This window comes from Empidonax traillii, unplaced genomic scaffold (assembly GCF_003031625.1).
Source record: "Empidonax traillii isolate 1590-97213 ecotype Southwest subspecies unplaced genomic scaffold, ASM303162v1 scaffold248:size1534464, whole genome shotgun sequence".
NCBI lineage: Eukaryota > Metazoa > Chordata > Aves > Passeriformes > Tyrannidae > Empidonax > Empidonax traillii.
The window spans coordinates 1040997-1067752 of record NW_020955441.1 but is presented as its reverse complement, the minus strand read 5'-3'; the positions used below and the strand labels follow the sequence as shown (position 1 = coordinate 1067752).

At 39.7% G+C, this 26756-nt stretch overlaps 2 protein-coding genes across 9 annotated transcripts; one reads left to right on the top strand and one right to left on the bottom strand.

Annotated features, from left to right (window-relative positions):
- Positions 1–895: 895 nt before the first annotated feature.
- On the top strand, positions 896–9575 carry SLC24A5 (solute carrier family 24 member 5). Its single transcript, XM_027888940.1, has 9 exons — positions 896–945; positions 1045–1224; positions 2608–2691; positions 2783–2886; positions 3206–3306; positions 4059–4342; positions 5287–5493; positions 8329–8430; positions 8986–9575. Exons 2-9 carry the CDS (start codon positions 1158–1160, stop codon positions 9306–9308), a joined length of 1272 nt encoding a protein of 423 aa, XP_027744741.1. The 5' UTR covers positions 896–945; positions 1045–1157; the 3' UTR covers positions 9309–9575.
- Positions 8161–26756, bottom strand: MYEF2 (myelin expression factor 2). Of its 8 annotated transcripts, none has more exons than XM_027888932.1 (17): positions 26508–26754; positions 21774–22003; positions 20512–20564; positions 19246–19253; positions 19043–19136; positions 17988–18179; positions 17177–17330; positions 16710–16759; positions 16559–16622; positions 16285–16386; positions 16047–16097; positions 15901–15972; positions 15530–15628; positions 13484–13555; positions 12159–12361; positions 11997–12048; positions 8161–10209 (listed from the first exon to the last, which is right to left on the bottom strand). In XM_027888932.1, exons 1-17 carry the CDS (start codon positions 26726–26728, stop codon positions 10046–10048), a joined length of 1881 nt encoding a protein of 626 aa, XP_027744733.1. In that variant the 5' UTR covers positions 26729–26754; the 3' UTR covers positions 8161–10045. The 8 variants fall into 8 exon arrangements, with proteins under 8 accessions (XP_027744733.1, XP_027744735.1, XP_027744736.1 ...); XM_027888934.1 differs by having other exon boundaries at positions 15901–15945; XM_027888935.1 differs by having other exon boundaries at positions 15904–15945; positions 26508–26751.

The window sequence follows — 26756 nt, the reverse complement described above, 5'->3', positions numbered from 1 at the left end:
ATCCTCAGTTATACACATGACTTCATTGTGGAAAGGTTGCCAGACAAAGGAGTTCAGTGAACTGGGTCTGAAGGGAGGGATTGTGTGTAGGTCTCAGCTCTGCTCTCGCAAACGTTCACCTAAATGGCGCAGCCATCTGCCCCAGCGAAGGGCGAGCCCCGTGTTCCCACAGTCCGGCACAGGGACCCTGGGAATCAGTGGGAATAAGCAAAATTGCCACAGCAGAAAAAAGATATGGGTTAAGCTTAAAGTCACCTTCGACCTCCCCAGACAGCCCATGGCACCTGGGGCATGGCACCAGTCAGCACCTTGCTCCAGGACTTCACCCGCCATCGCCAAAAACTCCCGTTCTCTCCCAAACACAAGGCAGGACAGGGCAAGGGCCGGACCGCGGCTCCCCCGGGCCCGTCAGACGCTGCCCAGGCTCGGGAGGCGCAGCTGCAGGACCCCGGACGGCTCCTTGCAGCCGGCAGGGAGCGGTGGGACCCTCAGAGGGGCGGTGGGACCCCCGAGAGGGGCAAGAGACCTGACAGGGGCGCGACCTCTGCGAGGGGCAGTGGGACCCTGCGAGGGGTCATGGGACCTGAGAGGGGCAGCGGGACCCCTGAGAGGTGTCATGGGATCTGAGAGAGGCAGCGGGACCCCTGAGAGGTGTCATGGGACCTGAGAGGGCAGTGGAACCCTGAGAAGGGGCTCATCTCTCCCATGCGCCACCGTTACCCGCGGGGCGGGGGCGGATCCGTGAGGGCAGGGCGGGGTCGGGGGGGGGGGGCGCGGCCCCGCGTGACGCTCGCGCCCGGCGCGGCCGCCGCCGCCGCTCGCGCTCAGAGCGGCTCTCGCGGGGCCGGGCGATGCGGGCGGGCGCGCGGCGGCGCGCGGCGCTGCTGCTGCTGGCGGCGCTCGCGGCCTGGGGCGCGCGGGCACAGCGGGCCGGCGGGAGCGCGGGTACGGCCCTGAGGGACCCACCGGAGCTCCAACCCCGCAGCCCCGCGGGACGGAAAGCTGTCAGCATGTGTTAACACTTTGTGTGCTCACCTTTTTCAGAAAACGGGACGCGCTGCGTCCTGCCGTCCTCATCGGAGTTTCCTGAAGGATTTTTCACGCCGCAGGAGAGGAAGGATGGAGGGATCGTTATCTACTTCATAATTATCCTGTACATGTTTTTGGCCGTGTCCATTGTGTGCGATGATTACTTCCTACCCTCCCTAGAGATCATCAGTGAATGTAAGTGACATCCTGATCTTTTCTCTGTAAAACCGAGCTTGGTGTCAGTTCTCTTTAAACATTCTCTTAAAACATTCTCTTTTAAAAGCCTTCAAAGTTTGAGTGCTCTGAAACCAAACTAAGCGAGCTTCAGTCTTTGTGCATAGACATATCAGTACAGTATTTAATTCGATACACAGGATGAATATTATATTGAAAAAACCTACTCCAATTAAACTGCATATAGTGTTTGCTTTCTTTCTGGAGGAAGATCTTAACACTTCCTCAGTATTAACTAAACTGACAATGTAACTCTGGGGTGCACAACAGCATGTCCAGATTACTAGTAAAAGAAAAAAAGTGCGGGGGAAGGCTGGTGTGTGGAACCAAAGGAAGAAACCAAACCTCTCCCTGTATAAACATAGGAATTTAGCACCTTCCTAGAGCTTCTTTCTATGAAAGTAGTGAACGAGTATCAGGATGAGCTACTGTTTACATATTAAAGGTATGACACAGGAAACAAAGGAATACTGTGGTTACAATGGTTCTCTGACATCTAATCAACCTGTATCAATTCCCCTGGCTTCAGCAGACCACTGAATTAAAGAGATGGTCTTGGCTGGGAATTCAGCTTTTCTCTGCCAAGAATTAAAAAAATTCCTAAGGGAAACTCATCCCTGAACACTGGAAAACATTATCCAAACCAGAACACTCACAGAAGATGTAAGCTTAAACACTGCTGTACAGCTGATTATTTTTTTAATTGACGATAAATAAGCGTTTGCCAGACTTTCTCTATGGTTGGCCAAACATCCCTCTTCTTTGTGGAGGACTTGATCCCCAGAGTGAGTTACATTTCAGTAAGAGTCAACTTACCAGGACAAAAATCTCATTTCTTTCAATCAAGACACGGGCTTTTATACTGTCCATACAAAGGGAAAATTTGATTTTAAGATTGCAGCACTAACTTGCATGTAACTAGTGTTTCTGGTGTGTGAAGATGCAGTAATATAGATTTCCCTGGAAGACAGATGATAGACTTGATATGAATCATGTAACAATATCACACCAGTCCACAGAATTTCCCCACAATTATTACCCATAAGAAACACAGTTAAAGCCTGCATACAAATGCCAATGTTACAAGAGATATGCACATGATCTCAAAATTATCAGTACCTCTTTTCTGGTATTTAAACTAATTTCCGTAGCAAAGTTAGAAATAAACTAGCCCAATAACTGAGGCTAGTTTTCAAGATATTATTTGATGAATCTCAAATAAATGCACTGACTGTACGAAAGTAATGAAAGTTTATTCTATTAAACTGCAGTAGCATCTAACTTTATATACTAATGCAAGTAAAGGGTAAGACTACTGAAGTATCAATTCTGCTCCACACTCAGGCCTTGGCCTCTCTCAGGATGTGGCTGGAGCAACCTTTATGGCTGCTGGAAGCTCTGCTCCAGAACTAGTCACTGCTTTTCTAGGTAAGAGACATATGTTTTGAATTCTTAGAACCTACAGTTCTTTTCCTTGCATGTTGAACTGAAACATACCAGAAAGTCATTTTCCTTACAGGAGCTTTCGTGACAAAGGGAGATATTGGCATCAGCACCATCCTTGGATCAGCAATCTATAATCTTCTTGGTATTTCTGCAGCTTGTGGACTGTTTTCCACTGTGGTATGTATCAACTTTGACAGTTCGGCTCCAAAGAGCCTAACAGTTCTCTATTCTTATTTTCCAAGAAAAGCCAGGGGAGACTTACTATGACAACTGCCAAGTTTATTATTTAGTAGCAAAACCAGCATGTAATCAGTTTTAAGATAACTTGCTATGAAAGTTTTTAAAAACACTAACTTGTTAAATATCATACTTAAGTCATTCCTAAGAATCTTAAATTTTTACATAATATAGAAACAACATATTGATGCAGCATTTACAGCACTTAGTGAAAGTATTACAGAGAGGTTTAAGAAAAGTAAATGACTCTGATCTGCAGGTTTCCAGGCTATCCTGTTGGCCGCTGTTTAGAGACTGTCTGGTATATACAATCAGTGCAGCAGCAGTCCTTGCGATGATCTCTGACAACAGAATTTACTGGTAAGAGCACAAGTTGTGTTGAATTCATTTTGACTGGAGATTAGCGAGACAGTGTTTTGAAAAACAAACAAAACCCCCCAAACTTCAAGTAGCCTGAACTGCCGTTCACTAACAGAAATAAACATCCTGTTGGCTTTAAAAAACAGAAAGTCACAATGCTTGTAAAGATTATTACCTAAACATTCAAACCCTGCATATTTATAAAGTTTGATCTGCATAGGTTTGTCTGTACAGACTTCACAATTTCTATCACAACTGTTCTGGCATAGCAATTAGTGTTCATCATTTACTCCTTTTGAGCCTTTCCTTTCATAGCAGAATTGTTCACAAAAACGTTTGTCTGCCAGATGATCACGAGTTTCTGATGTTGTAACTCTTCCATCAACACCAAAACTCTTGTTACCTCAAAAAGACAGTCAGGTCCAGCACTAAGTCTCTTGAAGTTTCTAAGTTAACCGTCACATGAAGACTCAGTTTTGCAAACATCAGGAAGATGTTCAGTCAGTAAGATTCCCTGGGAAACATGCAGCTATACAATACACAAACAAGGTTCTGCAGAGGAGGGGAATTAATCAAACTGCTGAAAGACATGGGGACACTCACAAACTTCCATGACATCAGCCATACAACTGCAAATAAGATGCCTTTGTATGTTTTCCTTTTGCTACTCATGCAAATTTTCTCTCTCTACTTAGACCAGTCACTGGGTTCTTTTATACTACATGTTACATAAAACCTGTTTTTCATTCTAGGTATGAAAGTGCATCCTTGTTATTGATATATGGGTGTTATATTCTGATACTGTGTTTTGACATTAAAATCAACCAATACCTCATGAAAAAGTTCAGTCCCTGCTGTACATGTTTTACAAAAGCTATGGAAGAGAATGCGGAGCAGCAGCCACTGGTTGGATGGAGGGAAGAGAGCGGACCTCTAATCCGTCAGCAGTCAAGGACAGACAGCGGAATTTTTCAGGATGAGCTGGACTACTCTCACCTTTCAACAAGCTTACATGGGCTTGATGAAATCTCTGGAGGTACAAGCACTATTACAGCTGTCTCTAGCACTCTGCATGCCTGTCTGCATCAGTTCTAATCAAGAGCAGATTCTGAGATAGTTTTAAGATTTTGTTCACAAAATAACTCCAGCATAGTATTTAAGTAAATTATATTCTAACCTGGAATATAAAATTAGGCAAAATCGGACTGGTGGTATTTATATGAAGTTAGTTGCTAGAGGAATGTAAGGATAGTTGCTCATTTTTGTCTTATTAGAACTTCTATCAGTCTTTGCTGTGTATATTTGAAACTTCCCAGCAACACTGCTTGTAAAATGCACTATCACCTGAAAGCCACGCTGGTACTGTACTAATATATGCTGTTTTCTTATGACAGTGACAGATTCGTAGCCCAAAATATGCATCACATCAGAAGGAGCAGCTGTGATGTGGCCACAGGCCACGTCTCCTCTGAGGCAAAAAGCCCAGTAGTTTTTTTTTTGTAAATGTTATGGGTAAACCTTTATAGAAAAGTTAATTTTTCATCTACCTTGGCGATGTGGTAATAAAGAACATTTTAATCACAGAATACCGGGTTGGAAGGGGACCCAAGGGATCACCTGGTCCATCCTTTCCTGGGAAAGCACCGTCTAGAGAATATGGCCCAGCACCTGTTCAAGCTGAATCTTAAAAGTGTTCAGCACTAGGAATCCACCACTTCCCTGAGGAGATCATTTTAGTAGCTCATTATTCTCATTGTGAAAAATGGTTTTCTTGTGTACAAGCAGAATCTCCCCAAGAGTAACTTGATTTCAGAATTTAGTCCAGAGTGATGCAGGTACTGGGCAATACTACAGCTGGAACTTAAGGAGGTACTTTTCACCTTTTTTCAGTATTCTCACAAATAGAGGACAGTAACAGACTGTATGCTATAGATTCAAACTTAATGCTACAATTTAAAATAGTTACTTTTTCTTCAACAGATCATCCAAATGTCTTCACCATGCCTGAAGCAGATATGAAGAGAATTTTGTGGGTGTTATCCCTTCCCATTATTACACTACTCTATTTGACTATACCAGATTGCAGAAGACAGTTTTGGAGGAACTGGTTCATGGTGACATTTTTAATTTCAGCAGCATGGATTTCTGCAATAACGTATGTTCTTGTATGGATGATAACAATAGCAGGTAGGTACCCAAAGTGCTGCTGCTATACAGCATCAACCAACCAAGAATCACTGGAAAAACAGTTTTCTCCCTGTGAAATTTCCATTTCCACAACCAACAGTCAGTTTAGCAACTCAGACTTTGCTGTAAAAAAACACAACAAAGAAAACCCAACAGAAACCTGTGTTTGACTGCTTAGTTGGCCACCCTCTTCCATCTACTGATGGAATACTTCCGAGTTTAGCTACTTCACACGGCTTACCATGACAGGAAGGAGGATTTGTTTACGTAGCTACAAAAAACCAGCCTATACTTTTTAAAAGAGAGTTTCATTAAACTGCTCATTAAGGGAAACAATTAGATACACAGCAATAAACTTGTCATGCTGAAGGCTGACAAACACAAAATCCACAAAGACTGGAATTACAGGTTACGTTTTTTGGAAAAGATCTGTTATTTCTACACCTGTATTCTTCATGAGTGCTATAGTAAGAGATTTGGCATTCACCGCCAAAAAAAGTCTCAAATTTTTGTACTATATTATTTCAACTATAGCATCATGAGTTTACTAACCATTCTTGGTGTGTGTGTATGTAAATCTCTTACAAATGTGCATCATCAAAAACTGAAGCAGTGAAAGGATTGTGTTTAAGTGAGGGAAGGGGTATGAACCTGTGTGTAAAAATACTAAAAGTACCTTAAGGTCTCCTTATTTCACTGTTTCTCCAGTCAGCTCTAAAGAAATGAAGTTTTTAATTTTAAAAACAAGCAGAAAACAAAATTTTAAACCAGAAAGAAATTTTACAAAGCTTGTCATTTCCACATTATAGTTCACTAATCCTACTCAAGCATTCTGCTAGCTCAGATATGAATAACTCCTTGTTCAGTGCAGAAACAGACCTACACATTTGGTAAACCTTTGAGAAATTACTGGTAAATGGCTGGATACAACAACCACCACATCCACCCCCTCGTCAAATATTTTTCCAGTTGTATCTAAAGAGCGAGGGTTCACTGTCTGGATGCTAGAAGCCTTTGAAACAGGATTCAAGTCAAAGTTATTGCTGTTCTACAGGACAAAGCATTAATTCATATGAAAGCAGGTACAGTAGTGTAGTAGTTCACTTTCAATAGTCATCACAGGCAGTACTGGGGTCTTTGGCCCACTATTTCTAGGTAAAATATGCTCTGTTTACATGTTAAAACACTAAAAGTTACACACACATTATATTCAAGTCCAGATTCTTCCATGAAGGTTGACTCAAAAATTCTATTGTTGCGTAATCAGCCTATCAGAATGTCACAAAGGTGTCACAGCTGGGGACTAAACTTAGATAGTCAAAACCAAACCTCAGTACACCTTTCTGTTGCTAGGAAAGAAAATCTGACTACTTATAGCAAGACATTGCCACTGATACACAAAATTAACTAAAGGCTAGAAAAATAAGAATATTCTATCTTTATGGTCAGTTGCCAGAAAAAAGAAAACAACCCTACACATTAAATAGAAGATAAATCCATCTAATAAAAAGAAAAATTAGATTCTCCTGAGTTTATATTCTGTCTTATAACCTTCAGAGGGCTAGAAACTACTGTTGGGTACATAAGGCTGGTTCATTCACACTTCACCTTGGTTTGACCCATTATTTTCCAGCCTGGATGGTTTATAAAAGCTGATTTTGTTGGTCCCTCATCCTACAAATCTATTAGGAGCAATGGCAGGATAAAGAGAGTACAAATTCTGCAACAGGATCTGACCCAACAGTTTTAAACACAAATTTACTGGGCTGCTCTAGACTAAAGCTGGTAAGCAATAAGCAAGCATTGCTGACCTAGCTTAGAGCACTGCCTCTTGTTTTATTAAAACTGTTCTAATTCGTGCTGAAATACTGCAAGTAATAATTCAGATTTCAACAATAAAAAACATTACCATAGTTTTTAGTGAACAAAAAGGTTTAAGAAAAACTCATTACTTAATAGCTTGAACAGAGGTGTCAAACACTTCAGCATATTGACCCTTCTGAATGGTACAACTGCTAAAATGGTTTTGAAGAATACCTGTGAGAAAGTAATATGGTTACAGGACATGTGGGGCTAAGAAAAATTAACAGTGAGGAAAAATAAGCTGCCCTTTTAGAAACAGTTTAAAACTTTTCTTAATTTAAACAAGTATTTACTTAAAGGAACTCACACTTCCAAAGGGTTACTTGTACTTACAAGTCATATAAAAATTCTGCATTTCGATTCTTCCAAATCTAAGCACTTTCTAATTGGAGTGAAATGGTAAACATGTAGTTGAGACAGTTTTCTCCTAATAGCTTAACGACCCTCCTACCCAAGAAAATTCATGTGCTTTTCCCTTTCCCCTTTAAAGAGGGTGATTATAAGAGTTATTGCTTCATAAGTCTTTTGAACACTAATGAGATGCCCAGAACCATAAGAGAGACTGCATTTTCTAAAGTTGAGAGCAAAAAAAAAAGAAAAAAAAAATTAAAAATCCTAGTTATTTGTTAGATATTTAAACATCTACCTTATCTGCAAGAAAAAATTCATAACTGCTATTGTCTTGACCACTGGAGACATTCCACACAGGTCTTTAAGAAACTTGTTAAGATGGTTACTAAACTATAGTTCCTTTTTGATTTGATTGAAGAACAAGGACAGAATGGTATTTCTATGTTGTTACTCTTAACTACTTTGTGATTTAGTCACTTCATATGTAGTCAAGTTAGCTGACTCATTCCATTTGAAATTACTGTATGATTACTACTTCTTTCTCCAGCAAACAAAGTGCAAAGCACTTTCTTTGGATGAAACCTAACTAAAACCATTTCTACTGTTACTTATCAACTGCAGGTGAAACACTGGGAATTCCAGAGTCAGTAATGGGTCTCACATTACTAGCAGCAGGAACAAGTGTACCAGATACAGTTGCAAGTGTGCTGGTGGCTCGAAAAGGTACAGATTTTAGTATTTCGCCTCATGCCAATGGATGTGTTCAAGAGGTACCAAGAAAAAAAAGAATTCTAGTCAACATTTCCAGGAATTCTAGGAGTAACTTCAAAATTTGTGCTCCAGATTCTAGAGCTTAAGTTTACTAAAAATAAATAAATAGCTTACCTGAAAAAGCTGTGGCTCAGACATTTCAAAGCTTCTCAGAGTATCTCAGAGAAGTATTCTAGATTGGTTTATTTGTTGCTGATCAAGTATTACAGTTTTACTGCAGAACACAACTGTAGGTCTTGGTATTTTAAACTTAACTGGACCTTATAACAGCCTGTCTAGCTTATTTTAAGTGCAACTGTGCAGATGCTGGTGATTTAGGGAGATATTTTTATGCTTTTGGTACCCAAAACCATGTTCTGTAGAATCGTGACTACAGTTCCTTCGATGCAAAATCTGAAAAGGGTGCTCTGTGAGAAACTGAGGGCTGACAGTCTGTTCCTCCAAAACAGTTTGGCAATTTCATCCAATACAATTAAGCAAACTTAATTTGCCTTTCTTCTTTTACAGGAAATGGAGATATGGCTATGTCTAACATTGTAGGATCCAATGTATTCGATATGCTCTGTCTGGGAATACCCTGGTTTATAAAAACTGCCTTCATAAATACATCAGGACCCATAGAAGTGAACAGCAGTGGTCTGACATACACAGCCATTTCTCTTATCTGTTCTGTTGTTTTTGTTTTTCTGGCAGTTCACCTGAATGGCTGGAAAATAGATAAAAAATTGGGAACAATTTGTCTTGTACTGTACTTAGTATTTACTGTACTAGCAATTTTATATGAACTTGGCATTATAGGAAACAATCCTACAAGGGTCTGTGGTAACTAGTTTTAATCAGTGATTATACTGATGCAAAAAATTAAAACAGGAGGAAAAGATCAGTTTCTTCATTTAGTCAAAATAAAATAAAATAAAATAAAAAAAAACAACTCCAAACTCCCATTGGGCTCTAAGTCTTATATACAGAACTAATTCATGTCATCAAAGTAATATTAAGTAGAACAAAAACATCACAGCCTAATTGGAGCCCTTTCTTTTAGAGTTAAGAATTACAGTATGACTACAATGCACATATAAAACCAAAATTCTGAAAAAAAAAAGACATCTACTTTTTACATTACAATGTTGATACACACTGGAGGGCAAAAATAAAAATCATAAAACACTAAATAAATCCCACTATGCAATCTTGAGATTAACAGAGAAAATGGCTTATTTTATTAAAAACAGTATAACCATTCATTTAAACTGAATGACTAGAGACACTTGGCCTAATTTTCCAAAGGCACTGAGCATCCAAAGCTTCCACGGTCAACAGGGACCTGCAGGTGCTCAGTGCCTCTAAAAAAACAACAAAAATCAGGCAAATTGTCTTTAAAAACCAAACATAGTAAGATTCAGTTAACAAGTATCACAGTATATTAAACACTATACTGTTAAAGGCTGGTGGGATTTAAAAGTTCCTTTTTACAGCTTTTGTAAGCATACAATGTTACTAAAAATGACTTGCTAAGATAGAGAAGCTAAACAAGACATAGGAATGTTCCTGAACACACAGTTTTAAATTATGCATTGCGATCCAAGCGGACATCAATTTCTCTGCCACTGATTTTTATGCCGTTCATTATCCTACAGGCCTTTTCAGCAGATTCTGGTGAGTCAAATCTGACTGTTCCACAGCCCTTTGATTTTCCATTCTCCATTTTTATTTCTGCAAACATTACATGACCTGAATAAATAAGTTAAACAGCAGTTATTTCAAGTCCTCAGTGCACTAACAACTTAAAGAACTCAGAAGTGATAAAAAAGCATTTCTAAGTATAATCTAGGGGAACATATGAAATTGGCACTTCCAGACTGATGGTACATTCACTCATTCAGGCAAGGGGACACGGGACAAAATAGCAGTGAAGAATCTTAATTAAGATCCACTATTTCAAATCTTCACACCGGCATTAAGATGAAGTGTAACTATGCCTGTGTTTGACCTCAAGTTTGAAACAAAGTGCCCTGTAAGACTCAGGGAAAAGTTTGTGTTTCATTTACAGACACTGACAGGAGGGTGAGTATTGACAGGCATTAACTGAACTGCAGCTCAATCCAGTCCACAGTGTTCAAAAACATATCAAGCAATAGCAACAATCAAACAGTTTTGTTAAGGAGCTGCAGAGCAAAACTCAAGTCTTTAAATCAATGCAGTTACCGGGTTAGGAGTGGTGGATAACTAATATGCACTGTTCAATTCTTGCCAAGCTTTCTTGAGGTTGGACACCCAACTCACAAGGCGTTACTTTTATGAAGATGCCTTGGTACCTCTGAGAATGTTCAGTTCCCTGGAGCTAATGAGTTTTCACTTATGGTGTGTTATAGCACATCCCTCCTGAGCCCCAGAATGCCACTACGAACAAAAAACTTTTCACTACAATACATGGCTTTTTATTTTTAAACATCATATAAGACTGGCCTTTCACTGAAAGAAACTGAACACTGGGAGACACAGTCTTTGTATTTCCTTATGATACTGGCATGAATACAATCTGTTGCTTATAATTCTTAAAAGCAGCTGAACATAATTACTACATCTGTTAGCTGAAAAAGATGACTGAAAAAACCAAATTCTGAACAATCTGAAAGTTGCCAGGCATTTAAGAATTAAAAAAAGAAAAACCTGTTGCACTATATCCTCCAGCAACAAAAAAAAAAAATCAACACCTTATAATTTTTCATAGTTGAACAGTGAGTTCAATTAATACCAAATCTGCAAACAGCTTAGACATCAGCAGTTTTAGATTATTTGTCTTTTCTGTCTCTCCAAAATAAAAGTCATCCTGTAATTCAGTTAAAGCTTTCTGCTCTGAAAATGTGTTTTTAAAACACATCATGTATTTCTATACCCAAGCTTTATTTTTCATTTACTTCTGTGTAAAGACAAACTTTTCTGAATTACATTAAAAAAATATTGAATATTTGTAGCAATCCTTTATCGTATATCAAAAGGCCCCTTATTTCTTAAGATAAAGGGCAACATTACAGCCTGCAGAGATGCTAATCAGGATCATCTATATGCACAAAATACCAATCTGCCACTTTGGCAAAACTACTAACTCTGATTTGATGCAGCACCATTTTTTTGAAGTAATGCATGACCTGCACAGGCCCAGGTCCCTGCATCCATTTATCTCAAAAGAAACTCTACACTATATACTCTTACTGGCCAGAGGACATGTCAAAAAAGGAAAATCTCAAAGAGTAATTTTATTAATGGAATAAGTAAAAGTTTATAGCAGGTGAGCACTCAGAGCCAACATAGCCTACACTGTACCTTGGTCTTGTGTTCTGCCATGGCTAAAAATTATTTGTATAACTCAAGAAAGCTGGGTGAAGTAAGAAAGATTAAGCTCACCAAACTGTCCTTCAGAGTAAGCCAACAGTTTTGTCTTCCTGTCCTTATCTAATGAACACCACATAAAACATGAAGCTGATGGAGCTGAGCAGGGGCAAGATTCATATACATACCACACTGACTGAATTTCTCCTTTAGCTTCTGCCAGGTCAAGTCAAAAGGAAGCTAGAATGAAAACACATTATTGATAACAATGTATTAGAGAGAGAAAAAGAGCATCTAATCAAATATACACACAAAATAAGCTCGTGGCTTCTATATATTCAATTGCTTACATTTCTCACAAATATCTGGTTGCCTTTAGAGCCCAATCTCTCTCTTATGCCACTTCCCATGGGGCCAGGCACAAACCCTCGATCGATATCGATGTTCCTGTCCAGGCCTCCACCCATGGCTGGTCCCATTCGATCAAATCCAGCGCTCATCCGATCCATTCCCATTCCTCCAGCCATGCTGTTCATACCACCCATCCCACCACCTACGTAGAGAAAGAAATGGAGGATAAAATAAAAATCTCTTTTTAGTAATAAACACACAAGTATTTTGTAAAAGTATTACAAGACACAAAGTGTCAGTTCTAAAATAGAAAACCAGACTGCATCAAGCTGCTAGCCATACCACCTAATGTAGCAAAGTGTTGAACACTACAATTCAGATTCAAGGCTGTCCTGTTTAATTAATAAATATGTGACACACTGTACCAAAAAGATCAAGTAAATAACTGGCAATGCTAAGATACAGATAATTTGACCAAATACACTATTGTTTATTTGGCTTCCTGCATTTACATTGAGCTTTACTTAATGCAGCAGTAGCCACACCCAAAGACAAAATTTTCCACAGAAGGCTCTGTTTTGCAGAAAACAGAAGTTACTGCCAAGCACTGTAAAGAACATGGACTTCCCTATGATATAAGCAATGAAATATAATTATATATATATATAATTAATTATATATATATAAAATTAATATATATTATATAAGAAACTAAGAGCAATGGCATTCAGTATTATTTCTGGATTAATAATTAAAAATTAATATACAGCAAAACTATCAAGAGCAGTCATGAGAGACATTCTTTTTAAGCCTTATGCCTTTCAAGATTGGCACTAGCAAAATTTTAGTTTCTCATCTGGTCTAGCCTAAGGAACTCAGATATTTGCTGCAATACAAACTCATTATTGGAGCTTTGCACAAAATTAAACTGAGTAATAATGTGAAATTCAAGCCTGATTTTTATTTCAATGATGACTGATTATTGAGGTTCAGCTTCATGAAGTTTTACACAAATAAATGTGCCTATCTGTCTTTTTTCTGGAACACAAGTTTACTTTAATCACCTCTCCCTCCAAACTAGAAGTTAAAACCATTTCAAAACCAGAATTAAGGGAAAGACTGTATTATCAAGTTTTCTTCTGAATTTTTACCTCAACAAAAGAGCTTTGAAAACTATCAGACTTGCAGTCATGTGCAACAGGACTCTACTTCTTCCATAGATGCAAGACACTACACTACAAGGAAATCCTCTGATACAATTACATGTACACCACATCACGACATTGCCTATGCATTTATGTTCTATTGAAACAAGTCAACCTACTCATTCCAGATCTTACTGGGCCCATGCTAGGTGCTCCCATTCCTCCTGCAAAAACACCAATCATTGCACCACCTAAACAGAGAAAAATAATGAAGTGACATACACTGAAACCAAGAGTTAGTGACAACAACAAAGCACATGCTGATGAAGTGCACTGATCTCAGTGTTATCTGGCAGTATTTTTCTACAGAACACTTTAACCTGTGCCTTTAGTTCCTCCCTTTCTACTATGGGGTTTAAGCTACTCTGATTTCTTTCTAGCTTTCCTCCTCCCCTCTGACAGTCTGCCAGCAGCACAAACATGACAAAACTAAATGAGCCATTTCCCACATTGGGAAGGACAACCTCAAAACTCAAGGCTTCATCTTAGTTGAACTTCACAGTACAAAAATTCAGCAATTCTGCTCCAAATCAAACATCCTCAGTTTCACTAATTGATGCCATAGCTCAATCAAAGACACTCTCCCTGGTTTCAAGGTTACTAAAGCCAAATGCCTTCACAGTTATTTCCTCTTAAAATACCATTAACCTAAATATTGTAACAAGAGTACAGTAGGGCCTTCCCTGATTAAACATGGTCTCTATTAACTATTGTATTTTCGAGTGCTGTAATTTATTTAAGATTAAGTTGGGAAACTCTAATCTTGATTCTCCGAACACTATTTAAATGGTAAGACTGCTGCCAGGTTGCAAGATGAAGCTTGCTGTGTCTACTGAATGAAAGACTCCCACACCAGTTTCTCACAATGCCCATGTGCATGCATTTCAAACCCAACGTGCTACCAGAAGACTCAGAGCATGCTGCTTGCATGAACATTTACAACTAGAGTGGCTTTGCATTTTTCACTCAGGAAACAGATGTTTATACAATGTTGCAAGTAGCCAGAGTGAGAGCATACATTCTAAGACATTAATTCCAGGGCATCAGGCCTAGCTCAAAGGACAAGCTTGTTATGTTCTTATCACTTCCACACAATTACTTTGTGTTCAATTTTGGGCCTGTCATTACAAGAAGGAATGTGCCCAAAAAAGGGCAACAAAGCTGGTCAAGGGTCTGCAGCACAAGTCCTCTGAGGAGCAGCTGAGGGAGCTGGGGATCTTCAGTCTGGAGAACAGGAGGCTCAGGGAAGACCTTATTGCTCTCTCTGTAAGGTTGCAGAGCCGTAGGGGTCTGTCTCTTCACCCAAAACACAAGGGGAAATGGCCTCAAGTTGCACCAGGGGAGGTTTAGATTGGATATTAGGAAAAATTTCTTCACAGAAAGGTTTGTCAGTCACTGGAACAAGAGGAGGAAGGAAGGGGAGGAATTAACCTTCCTTGGAGGTATTTAAAAGACATGTAAGTGTGGCATTTGGGGACCTGGTTTAGTGGTGGACTCAGCAGTGGTGGGTTAAAGGTTGGACTCAATGATCTTAGAGGTCTGTTCCAGCCTAACGATTCTGTGATTCATCCAGGTAACAGCGAAGTAACAAAGTGCAAGAAGGCTCTACTGTTAAGCACTTCCAGGCCTCTGAAGATAGAAGAGTAACTCCTTTGAGGGAACCCCACTGTCAACAAGAACATCATCTATAAACAAAACAAAGATGTCTCAGAAGAGGCAAATAAATACCATTCTGAGCTGCATGAGCTCAGAAGGCAGGAAGAAAACTGGAAGCACCTAAATTCACCATTCCTATCCAATGCTACCTGATTTGCAGTAAAAACAATGTTCCACCATGCATTTGCAAACAGGCTCTGGGGAGGCTGTTCCAGTGTCTGACCAAACTCTGGGTGAAAAACTTCTTCCTGATATCCAACCTAAACCTCCCCTGACACAGCTTCTGGCTGTTCCCTCAGGTCCTGTCACTGATCAGTGCCTGCCCCTCCTCTTCCCCTCACGAGGAAACTGTAACTGTGACAAGGTCTCCCCTCAGTTTCCTTTTCTCCAGCTGAACAGACCAAGTGACCTCAGCTGCTCCTCCTACAGTTTTCCCTCCAGACCCTTCACCATCCTTGTGGCCCTCCTCTGGATGCAATTTTCCACAAAAAATTTAGCAGTTACCATACCCATCCTTCCAAAAGACTCTCCAAAGCCACGGTTCAATGCCATCTCACCACGACCAAATTCTCTCTCCATGTTTGCTCCCATTCCACCACGGAACATTTCTATAGAGAACGGGGCAAAAAATCAGGAATATTCTGTTATTAACATCTAAGTTTATGCTCCTACAATACTTGTTTCACATCTGCTTGTTTAAATAGAAGTGGGTCTAATGCACAAGTCAGAAGCACCTATTAAACATTTTAATGCCAGTTCCTAGGCCTCCACTCTACTCCAACTGTTTCCCTTGGGCTCATCTATATTATCCATCCCTAAAGGAAGAGCTTTTAATAAATAAACATTAGCAAACTAGAAGTGTACAGGAGCGGTGTTCAACTACCTCCCATTCGGTTGACTCCAAATCCTCCCATATTAGGCATTCCTTCCATTCCACGAAATCCAGCGAGTCCTGTAAAATAAGGAAGAGTGTTTTCTATACAGTATTAAAGAAACACTTAAAGCAAAAAACTTCACTGCACGTACCGCCTCCCATTCTACTCATTCCACCGAATCCTGGACCGTCTATTCCCATACCTTTAAACCAGAAAGAAAAAACAACATTTAGAAGACAGGCAAGATCCTCATGGATTTTTAAAAATTCACAGACAGCTAAAATCTCTAAATCACACTATACACACTTTATCAAAAGTCTGTCATTCTTCCAAACACAGAAGTGACAATTTTAAACTGTATGACTTAAAAATTAAGAACGTGGATTTACCTCCTGGACCCATGCTCCCCATTCCACCACCCATGCTCAACTGTGTTGCACTGATGGGTTGCCCACCTGGTCCAAGTCCCATACCAATGCCACCAAGACCACCTTGAAAACAACAAAATAAGTATCATCAGAAGAGAGATTTTCTTCTATATCATGAAGAGATCGCAGTAAGCAAAGGTACTACTAAACTATGCCAAGAAAAGTACTAAACTGTGCCAGAACATGTATCACCACATATTAAGTGCAAGAAGCAGAAAACAGAGTGTGCACTCACGAGGTAACTGTGAGCTCTTGCTGTCCCCAACACGGAAATCTTCATGAGGAACTGATTTGTCATCCTGATAAAAAACAAGGATGTCACACCATGATCCTTTCAATGTTTTGGCAGAGACATTATAAGGTAGCAAGAAACGTAAGCAACTCACCATTTTTACATGCATGGGTCTATCAAACAGGAACTGTCCATTGAACATTGCTGAAGAAATGCAAGTCAAGGAGTCTAACTACAGAAGGCAATTTTACTGTTTAAGAAGAATTAATGTAATAACTTATTTTATTTCTGTACCATAATTAGGAGCCTTATCTTTCCTTACCTGATCTTTAGAATGCCAATTCAAAGGCCAGAAGATGCAATACAAGCTGTTAAGTACATGAAAGTCAGTTTAACAACTGTCATACTCCCAGATATTTTAATTTAGTTCACCACCACCAAGAACTTTTAGACTTTAGCAGTAAACTCGGTCACTTTTACAAATGTAATCTGCACAGTATTACACTCTACTTCCTATACACAAGCTATAAGGCAAATAAGCACCACTTGCAAAACTATGCTGTCAAAAGCCACTAAAGACTAATCCATATTTGATCAATTGTTTCCCAAACCCAAGGATACATATCGCTTGAACAGCTTCAATTGCTTGTTCAAAGGTAACTGTTCCCATCCCTCGACTCTTGCCGTCTTTATCTTCTTTGATGTCAGCTCGCTTCACAGTTCCAGCAATGCTGAACACCTCCTTCAGCTTCTTCCAGCCAACTTTAAAGTCAAGCTGACACACAGAAACAGATTAGTGATTTCTGTGCACACCTCTGTCCTGCCATTACATTTGAAGAGATTTTCTGCACTGCTGTTAACTCTTCCGCTTCACAAAATGCTTGATGAATGTAAATAGCCACACTACTGTATAATACACACACAATAAATCAAAGTCTAAAAGCAACAATTTATTCTGTGTGCATGCATTTTACTTTAATTAACATAATAACATTGAGGAATGGATTGGATCTTGAGAAGAGCACCTGTACTTCCACAAGCCCTCCTGCAGATACAGTAGTCTTTTGTGCACATAAAGAACTTACACTGTTATATTTGTTGGAACTTCATTAAGTTAGTCTAAAGTAACTAGCAATATAAACTCAAGTGTATATTTAATAAAAAAGAAATGCAGTTGTAAATAGATAGCAAAAATAAGTATAAAATATTTTTAATCAACAAATAACTATTCAATAATTATAAGTGCATGTCAGTCTCGAGAGTTTAACGTATCTTTCCATGTTCAAAATATGTATATACAACATTTTCAGTTGAATATACTAACTTCCAACTAACTTCCAACTTCCCCTTTATACTAAAACTGAACTAAGCAGGTAGAAGATGTCTTACAAAGATCAAATACTAAAGATATAAAATGCAGTTTTAAACTTACATTAGCAACAAAAATAGTGGACCCAAGCCTTCCTGCCTGCAAGTTACTGATAACTTCGGGAGGAATGTTTGGATTATTGAGAATAGAAGGTGGTAAATTCATTATTCCAGGTGCTGTATCAGGTCCGTGTCCTCCTGGAAACTGTCCTCCCCCACGCTGTAATGCCCTACGAGCATGTTCACCTTCAGGATCCTGAAACACGGGCAAAAATAAAGCCACTTAACGAGCAACAACAGGACTGGCAACAAACAAAAAGTACTGCTGAAATTCTACATAAACCCATCAAAATTATCAGCTGATATCCTTGTCCATGTCAGAGGGATCAAATTAGCACGGAGACCTAATGCTCTCCTCTAGAGGTGGGTCCTTTCAGATGAGGGTTGAGGGATATTGGCAAAGCACGTGCTGAGGAAGCACTGCCATTTCACATGCTGCACCTACCCTGTGGACAAGTAGAAAAGATTTCAAGCTAAAGGACTGTCAGTCTGGCACCTTCCTCCAAGAACTGAATTAATTTAATCAGGTGGTGGGTTTGTATTATTTATTAATACCACTATTAAAGCTGCAATAGGACAAGAAGAACTGCCTCAGATACTGTGATACAGTACACTACAACAGAAATGTTGGTATTATTTCACTTTCCAGGCAGCATAACTTCTCTGCTTCCAGCCCCCTTGTTGCACATATGTAGTATTCTAACAATTAGCTCATTCTGTGCCATATTTTGAGGCAGGTAAGCAATGTAAACATAGAATTATTCAAGCTAGAAAAGACCTGATGACACTTAGGTAAGAACATGAATTTAAAGTTGTTTTAAAGAAAAAACAGCATTAGATTATTCTGACTCCAGGATACACTTTCTGCCAGTTCATTTGGCATAGCTGACCTTCTGCAAGCCAAGAGGGACTTCAGCCGATTAAGAAAATTTCACAAAAACTTAAACTGGAAATTACACATGTAAGATTCTCAAAATACTGTATTGTCATCTATCATTGTAGATACTCATCTACAGTATCTTCATTAATTCAAATTCAAAACAGCAGCAATAACCATACCTCTTTAATATTCAGGGGTCTTCCACTAAGATCATATTTGTTCATAGTGTCTAACGCTTTCTTAACAAATTCTTCATCTTTGAATTCAACAACACTTAGAGAGAACAAAACATTTAGAGTATTACAATAAAGTCCAAAATGCCAAAACAAATAGAATGTTTGAGTATCAGTGTGTTTCTACACACTTAAAAAAAGAAACTTACCCACAACCCTACATCCATGAGATTTGTCATCATATGTAAAGAGAAAACAAGCAAACAAGAAGTCAGTCAGCACATATAACAGAGCAATGAAGATTCCAGTTTAAGATCCCAGCTCACTGTTAAATAACTATGCAAGTTATTTTCAGCTTCAAAATCCATAATACGTGTTCTTTAGTGGTAGCCAATCTGAATTTCTCCTGCTTTCTCAATATACATACCTTTCAAATGCAAGAGAATACATTGTCTTTTACTCTCTTAGAGTCAAACCAGAATTGGAAAAATGCCACACAGATCCATGTAAGGACAACTGGGGAGAGGAGGTGGGAGGGAAAGGGTAGAAAGAAAATAACCCCAAAACATAACCAAAAACCAATCAAGACACTCATCATGTCATTAAAAGCTGCCCACTGACTAAAGAATTCAAATCTACCTGCATCAAGTATACCAGTACAATGAACAAGGAGTCTGCATACCTCTTCAGTATTACAGCAGAATTGAGAAATTACCTTGTAAGAAAATAACCTGATTGACTGCACCAGAATCCTTCTAATAAAGCAAAGCATAGAGGATTGCTTTAAGTATAGCAAAGCTGACAGCCATGTTTTAGTATTAAAGAAGTAATTTACAACAATTGATACAACCTCGGCTAAGACTCAAACCTGCATTTCTCATGTTCTCACTGCAGGTTCAGAGCTGCTGTTGGCCCAACTTTTGACTATTTTTAAGAAGACAGAGGAGCTTTAACAATCTTCACTCCTAGTGCCTCATTGCAGGCACTCTGCTGGCTACCAACCATCTCCTTCCATTTAGTTTTAGGAAAGCAAATACATTGATCCAGTGTTTAAAGTACCAACCCTGCAGAGCTGTCAAATCAGGCACTTCACACAGTATATTCTTAGCTAACATTTTATACTCATTGGCCCAAGAAGAGAATACTACACTAACAGAATTTAAATAAAATTAGTGGTTTGTTGAACCTCCTTTATATGAAACAATTTGTACCAAAACAAAGGTGTTGGCTAAAAAGAAGAATTAAGTAAATGCCATTTGTTAACATTTACAGAAGTACTTTGTCCTTTACAGCCAGCCAGTGTGAGTTGCATGAAAGTGTCAGACTACTTCTAGTACAGAATCCTCAAGGCTACCTTAATGAAAATCAGTGTAAAAATGAAACTTACTTTCCAAAAACTGGTACAGGTATTATACAAAAATAAAACTGCTGAGGAACTTTTAAACCTCTAGCAGATTGTTGCCCACGGCACTTACCCTTGATTTTCCTTCAGCATCCTTAAACAGCTCCACGTATGTAACCTCACCAACTACATAAGACATACAAAGGGAAAATACCAAGAGACAATGCATTTAAACACCAGTATCTTTCTTTTCTGTGCCCCTGTGCACAAGTCTACAGAGAATCACCTATTATTCACCAACAATCAAAACCAGACCAACATACCTCCTGTCAATGGCTATGTAATTTAGCTAATTTTCAGAAATATGCAGCAGCCACATTCTCAAAAGCTAAAAACAAACAACTATATTTAACCTAATTCATACTACAGATCATATTTTGGCCAGTATGATATAGTTGGTGAACAAATTCAGATATACAGAGTCCCTTAACCTAACAAATGAAACGGCAACGTTCACTGGAAAGTGTTACATTTATCATCCTACTCACAACACCTGTTTTAAGGTGACTTTCTACCTGAATATCTTCAATCATAAGTTTGCCTTCAATAATAACCAAATTTACACATCAAATATTTCACAGCAAGCGACTCACTTTCTAAAGTAGGAAGTTTCAGTGAATAAACCAATCAAATAGTCACGTCACCTTACAACAGATAAACCAGCAGTTACAGAACTGGGTACTGGCATTTTTCACAGCCTAAAAGCCAAGTGTGCTTTGCATTACTTTTGAAGAATCAATTTTTCAAGGAAAACACAGAACTAACTTTTTACAAAATCCATATATTATCATTATTTTACCCCAAACTTAAAACAAAATTTTGGGGGCAGTAAGATTTCTCTATCAGAACTGCAACAATAGTAACAAGCTTTTAATACAAATCTCCAGACAAGCAGTCATGGCAGTAGTGACAATGCAGACAAGGTTAATGCCACAGCCAGATTCCACCAAAGAAATACAAAACAACTTTTGAACATCCCTTATTATTCATTTTAACACACTTATTGTGTTGCTTAAATACGATAGCCCTTGAAGAAAAAAAAAAAAACTACAGAAACTACAACTAGACAAAACACAAATCTCTTTAGGAAGTCATGAGGTCATGCATATACTCTCTACTGTCACACCAGAATGGCAGAAGGTTTGAGCACTTCATTTACCCATCCTACCCTGCAATGCAATTGTCTCGGATGAAAGAGAGGGAAGGGAGATAGATGTACCAAGTAAAGGCCAAAACAAAAAAAGGCAAATCAAATCTGTGTGGCTCAAAGGACACATACACTGCAGTTGAGTCCTATCCCTTTCTAGGTGAAGTGTATTATAAGGAATAAGTTACCTTTCTCTCTCATAAGATCTTTAATAGCTTGCCATTTCATGTCATATGGGATGTTGCTAATAAAAACTCTATTACGATTAACAGCCTTCTTGTCTCCAGAGCCTGCATTCTTCTCCTTGGAATAGGGGTGGAATCTATTCTTGTTTCCAAGAGAAGGGATTGCCTTCGCTTTTGCAACGTACTTCTCTTTCACAGGTGCTTTCCCCTCTTTTGCTGTCTCATCATTATCCCTAGATTAAAAAAAAAAATCCAAACAAAAACACTATTAGTCTTGTGTTAGACCAACATAGCTCCTATATCTATATATATATGTATATATATATGTGTGTGTGTGTGTGTGTATATACCTACCTATCATATATATCTACATATCTGCCTATCTCCTCTGTGCTATTAGAACTTCCAGGATGTCAAATGTTGCTTTTCAAGTTAGGAAAAATAAATTTGCATTAAGAGGGTAATTCCAAAATACATTGTTTTATCTCAAACAAAAAAATAACATTATAATATTAAGTAAAGAAAGTACATCTTGCTATTTCAGTTACATTCCATTTCACAGAATCAAGGAATCCATGAAAGGTTTGGGTTGGAAGGCACCTTAAAGATCATCTCGTTCCAACCCCCTGCCATGGGCAGGGACACCTCTCACTGCTCAGGGCGCCGAGAGCCCCGGCCAACCTTGAACACTTCCAGGGATGGGGCATCCACAATTTTCTGGACAACCTGTTCCAGGGCATCACGTCTGCCAAGATTCACAAAGACAGTATCTGTAGACTACTACAAATACCAAAATAGAATGACTCTGCTGAAAAATCAGCTCTTAGCACCCATGCTTTGGTGCTTCCCCAATCTGCACATCACATTCAGCCAAGTTACACAATATTCACCCCCCAAAGTTAGAGTTAAAACAGTTACAAAGCAGCTCAGTATGCTTTCTTCAATGTAATAATAATAGATCAAAATCAACTCCAATAGGCTATAAATCACATTGTATTTTATCTACCACATAAATAATTTTTATTCACAATTTGTGTTAGATTGATTTTAGACAGAAATTAAAATTCAACTAAGAAGAACAAATACTTTTTCAGTCTCACTGCTCAGCACTACTAGAGTTTGAAAACTTGCTAAATGCATAGGGAATAGATGTATTAAGCCATGATATGCACCTAAGACTAATTAAGTCACCAGATATTATCCAGCAGAAACAATAAACAGAATTCTGGCCTCGGTCTTTCAAAAGTTTATCAATAGCAGCTGCTCCCCTTTTAAAATTTAATAAAAAATTTGCTGCTTCTCTTTTAAAGCAGCCAAAATCTCAACTTCAATGAAACAATACACTTTGACCAGAATTGGATGTAATCTCAGAACTCTGTGGCATTCTCGACACTGTTACTATCCCAAGCTGATTTAACATAACACCAGAGGCTCAAGGTGCCTGAACTGTTATTTAAAACAGGAGAACTGCTGCACTGAAAGAATCCACCGAACAAAGCCACACAAATGTGACCCACTAAACAGATACTACTTAAGAGACACACATCACTGTCTACTTAGTTAAAGAGAAGCTTAAAAAGTATTTTTATACAAACATTTATTTAAAAAGCAAGCCTTAGCCACTCAAGTTAGAACAATGAGAAGGTGATGTCCTACAGGACTGACAGAGGTAACTGATTGTGAACCCTCCTTATATTACATCACTGTCTTTATTTCCCACATTTCAGAAGGCTTAGTTTTTATCTCATTTTGACACTTTGGAAGGTTGCTGGTGGAAAATTAGCCAAAACAAGCACTTCAGTTTTACAACCACAACAAATGGTAAGATCACTGATTTTGATTAACTGAGATGAGTATTTTCAGCTCTCTGCAAAGTTAATAAGTGGAAATCTTGCACTCACAAGCACATGCAAGTAGCCTTTCATGTATTATCTGCTCAAGCTTGGCCACATTCCAGGGAGAAATAAATTCAAACGCATCCATATTCCTCCCATGACTTTTTCCCCAATTCTGAAATACTCATACAATACGAACTTCGCAGTCCTTGTGTTTACAAGGGGATTAAGAGAAGATTAGCAACTAGGAAATGCCTGGACACTCCTCTGGGCCAAGCATTTGTAAAATTTAAAACGTTTCAAGTCAATGACACATTATCTGCTTCAAGCATCCTCCAGTTTCCCTCCACATCATCCCTCCTCCACACCATCCTACCCGTGTGACAACATAATTCTTGTGTGGCTGTGTAATGAAGTGAAATGGAGGGAACAATGCAGAGAGAGAGAGAGGGAGAGCCGGAGGGAGAGAGGGAAAGAGCAGAGTGTCAGGTTTTCCAGTCAGATCAGTTCCTTCCAATCCAGTTCCATTTGCAAATGCAAAACTCCTGCCCAATGAGACTCCCAGTAAAAATCCGAGTTCCTCCTTAAGTTTTAGGATTAGAGCAATGGATTCTCTTTAGCCTTTTAAGCTCTTTGCTGCTTAAAGGATTATGAAACAGCCCCTCGGTGCTCAGTGCAGTGCACAGGAACAGACAGGTCTCCAAATATGGAATCCACAGGCTCTGCAAGACCTGGCTGTACAAATCAGTAGAGAGCAAAGAGGATACGAGTCCGGCATAAACTCCAAAATCTGGGAAACAAGACGACACTTCACTTAGTCTGGGAATCACAGCCAGTCTCCTGAAAATAGACAATTAATTAAAGAAACAATTCTTGCAAAACTCATCTGCCAAGACCAACACAGGCCAGGGAACAAGCTGGAGGCAGAGATCCTTTTATAGCTCTTACCCTCCTCCTTGAATATTAAAAATAATTTCAATCAAATAATACATTCAAAGCGTGTCACGTTAGTCACCTACAGACCACAGAAAAGACAGCCTCAGAATCTATGAACTGACACTTTCTTGAGGGAAAAACAATAGTAATTTCTAGTCTTCACCTTTTGTATGAGCTACACATTTTATACATTTAATTAATATTTGCCTTTGAAATCACAAGCAAATTTCTAGTATTGGAAAAAAAAATCTACAATTATTTCTTTAAAAAAAAAAAAAAGGCATGTCCTCATTGATTAGCAAGAGCAATTACACCTTTGGCAAAAAAAGGCTTTTGAACTTTCCATAAAGTTTTGAAAACAAAAGACAAGGTTTCCACAAACAAAACTAGCAACCTAAAAAACAATAAGCACAAGATACACCAGCATGAAAGCCCTAAAAGTTGATCTTTTAAAAACAAACTTCTGTGCTCACAAGTGTCCACAGCAAGACCAGCAGAGACAGAAACGCAAGTTCACTACATGTGATTCCAAAGCACATGGATCGGTTCAGCTTTGTGGAACAGTGGAACAGTTCCCACTGCTCAGTACAATAAGCTTGGGGAAGTGTGCAAGTTGAGACCAGGATTCCTCTCCAATTTAACGAGTGCTAATCAAACCGGGTTACTGATACTTTAAGTAGTACATTGCACCTGCCCGCTGACACCTTAATCCTTTGTACATGTGTTTTGGGGAAGACCAGAAACTCTGTGTGAAAGAACAAGATTTGTATCTCTGTCACCAAGAACTCTGCGTTACTTTCAGACTTCAAGTTGTGATTTCTACCACATGGAATGCCTGGGATTTTTCATTTGCTTGTGAGGTTTTGGAGGGAAAGGAAGACATTGCTGTCGGGAGGGATACAGAGAAATTAAGTCATTACTTCAGCAGCAGCAACCCCAAAAGACAATAAAATTTACAAACCTAAAAGGAGCAAAATGGTGACAATCTTCCTGTGGAAATTCAATTCTAATCTGTGTAGTTTGGAAGCTGAGGGCCAGACTCACAGGGGAGAAAAGTAAAACCACAACTTTTGTTTTATAGTAATGTAAAATTTATAACTTGTAAACTAAACTAAATTTCACAGGGAGTCAAATAAAGACATGAACTATGTCCTTATTCCTTCAACTTTATACTGAAGTTGATCCCACATGCATTTTTTTTAAACACAAAAGTATCAGAGCTAGGCTGCTTGGAACATGTCAAAACTTAACAGACCGCAACAGCTTTGATGTACTGCAACAGTTAAGTCTACTATAAATCCATTTTCCCTCCAAGGTTTGAATGAGATTAGACGAGATATGGAAGTTCTAATGATCTGAGGCCAAAACCTAGTTTATGCAAAGAGTATCAACTCTGAAAGCCTGACATCAAGAGCAACCCCTCACATAAGAAGTTATTCATGGTATTGTTCTAGAGAACTGGTAGTTCCAGCTCCCTTATACTATGTTCCTTTTAGACAAGGCACAATCTGCATACTCCATGTATAAAAATGTTACAATTTACAAGAAAACTTCGTGCACGCATGTGTGTGTTTTGTTTCTAGAAAGTTTATCACTACAGGGCTGCCTTACCACCCCCGCGTAAACAAAGACTAGTTCAGCGGCTCTACAGAACACACGGCTCCGGCCACAAGTGGAAACGTGACCGGCACCAGAAACGATGCGGACACCCCTGGAAACGGGTCCCGCAGCGCTGCCCGCCGGGGAGGCCCCACAGGGCCCAGCCCCCGCGGCCGCTGCCCGAGCGCGACCACCCCTCCTGCCCGTGCCCAGCCCGCGGCCTCCCCGGGCCGGGAGGGGCCCCCAGCCCCGGCCGTGCCCCAGCCCCGCGGGGGAGGAGCCCAGAGCACGGCGGGGTCGGGCCGCCGCCCCGGCCCGCGCTGCCCCCGCCGCCCGCCCGGCCCTGCCCCGCACTGCCCTCACACACATTTTGACGCCATTAGCGCTGCCCGCGCCGCTCCCGGGCGCCGCGGCCGCCGCCGCCTCCTCATCCTGCGGCGGCTGTTGCTGTTGCTGCTGCGGCGGCTGCTGCTGCTGGGGCGGCGGTTGCTGCTGCTGCTGCGGCAGCGGGGGCTGCGGGGGCTGCTGCCCGGCCGCCTCCTCGGCCCTACGCGGCGCGGCCGCCTCGGCCCTGTCGCTCTCCGCCATGTCGTGCCGGGCCGCGGCCCCGCGAGCG

Excerpts from the sequence above, each read along its gene's own strand:
- SLC24A5 (XM_027888940.1), top strand. The coding sequence starts at position 1,158 with ATGTTTTTGGCCGTGTCCATTGTGTGCGATGATTACTTCCTACCCTCC. Across the intron at positions 2,692-2,782 it reads ACTAGTCACTGCTTTTCTAG|GAGCTTTCGTGACAAAGGGA; the intron begins GTAAGAGACATA and ends TTTTCCTTACAG. Across the intron at positions 5,494-8,328 it reads ATGGATGATAACAATAGCAG|GTGAAACACTGGGAATTCCA; the intron begins GTAGGTACCCAA and ends TATCAACTGCAG.
- MYEF2 (XM_027888932.1), bottom strand. The coding sequence starts at position 26,728 with ATGGCGGAGAGCGACAGGGCCGAGGCGGCCGCGCCGCGTAGGGCCGAG. Across the intron at positions 16,623-16,709 it reads GACCCATGCATGTAAAAATG|GATGACAAATCAGTTCCTCA; the intron begins GTGAGTTGCTTA and ends GTTTTTTATCAG. Across the intron at positions 12,362-13,483 it reads CCCAGTAAGATCTGGAATGA|GTGGTGGGATGGGTGGTATG; the intron begins GTAGGTTGACTT and ends TTCTCTACGTAG.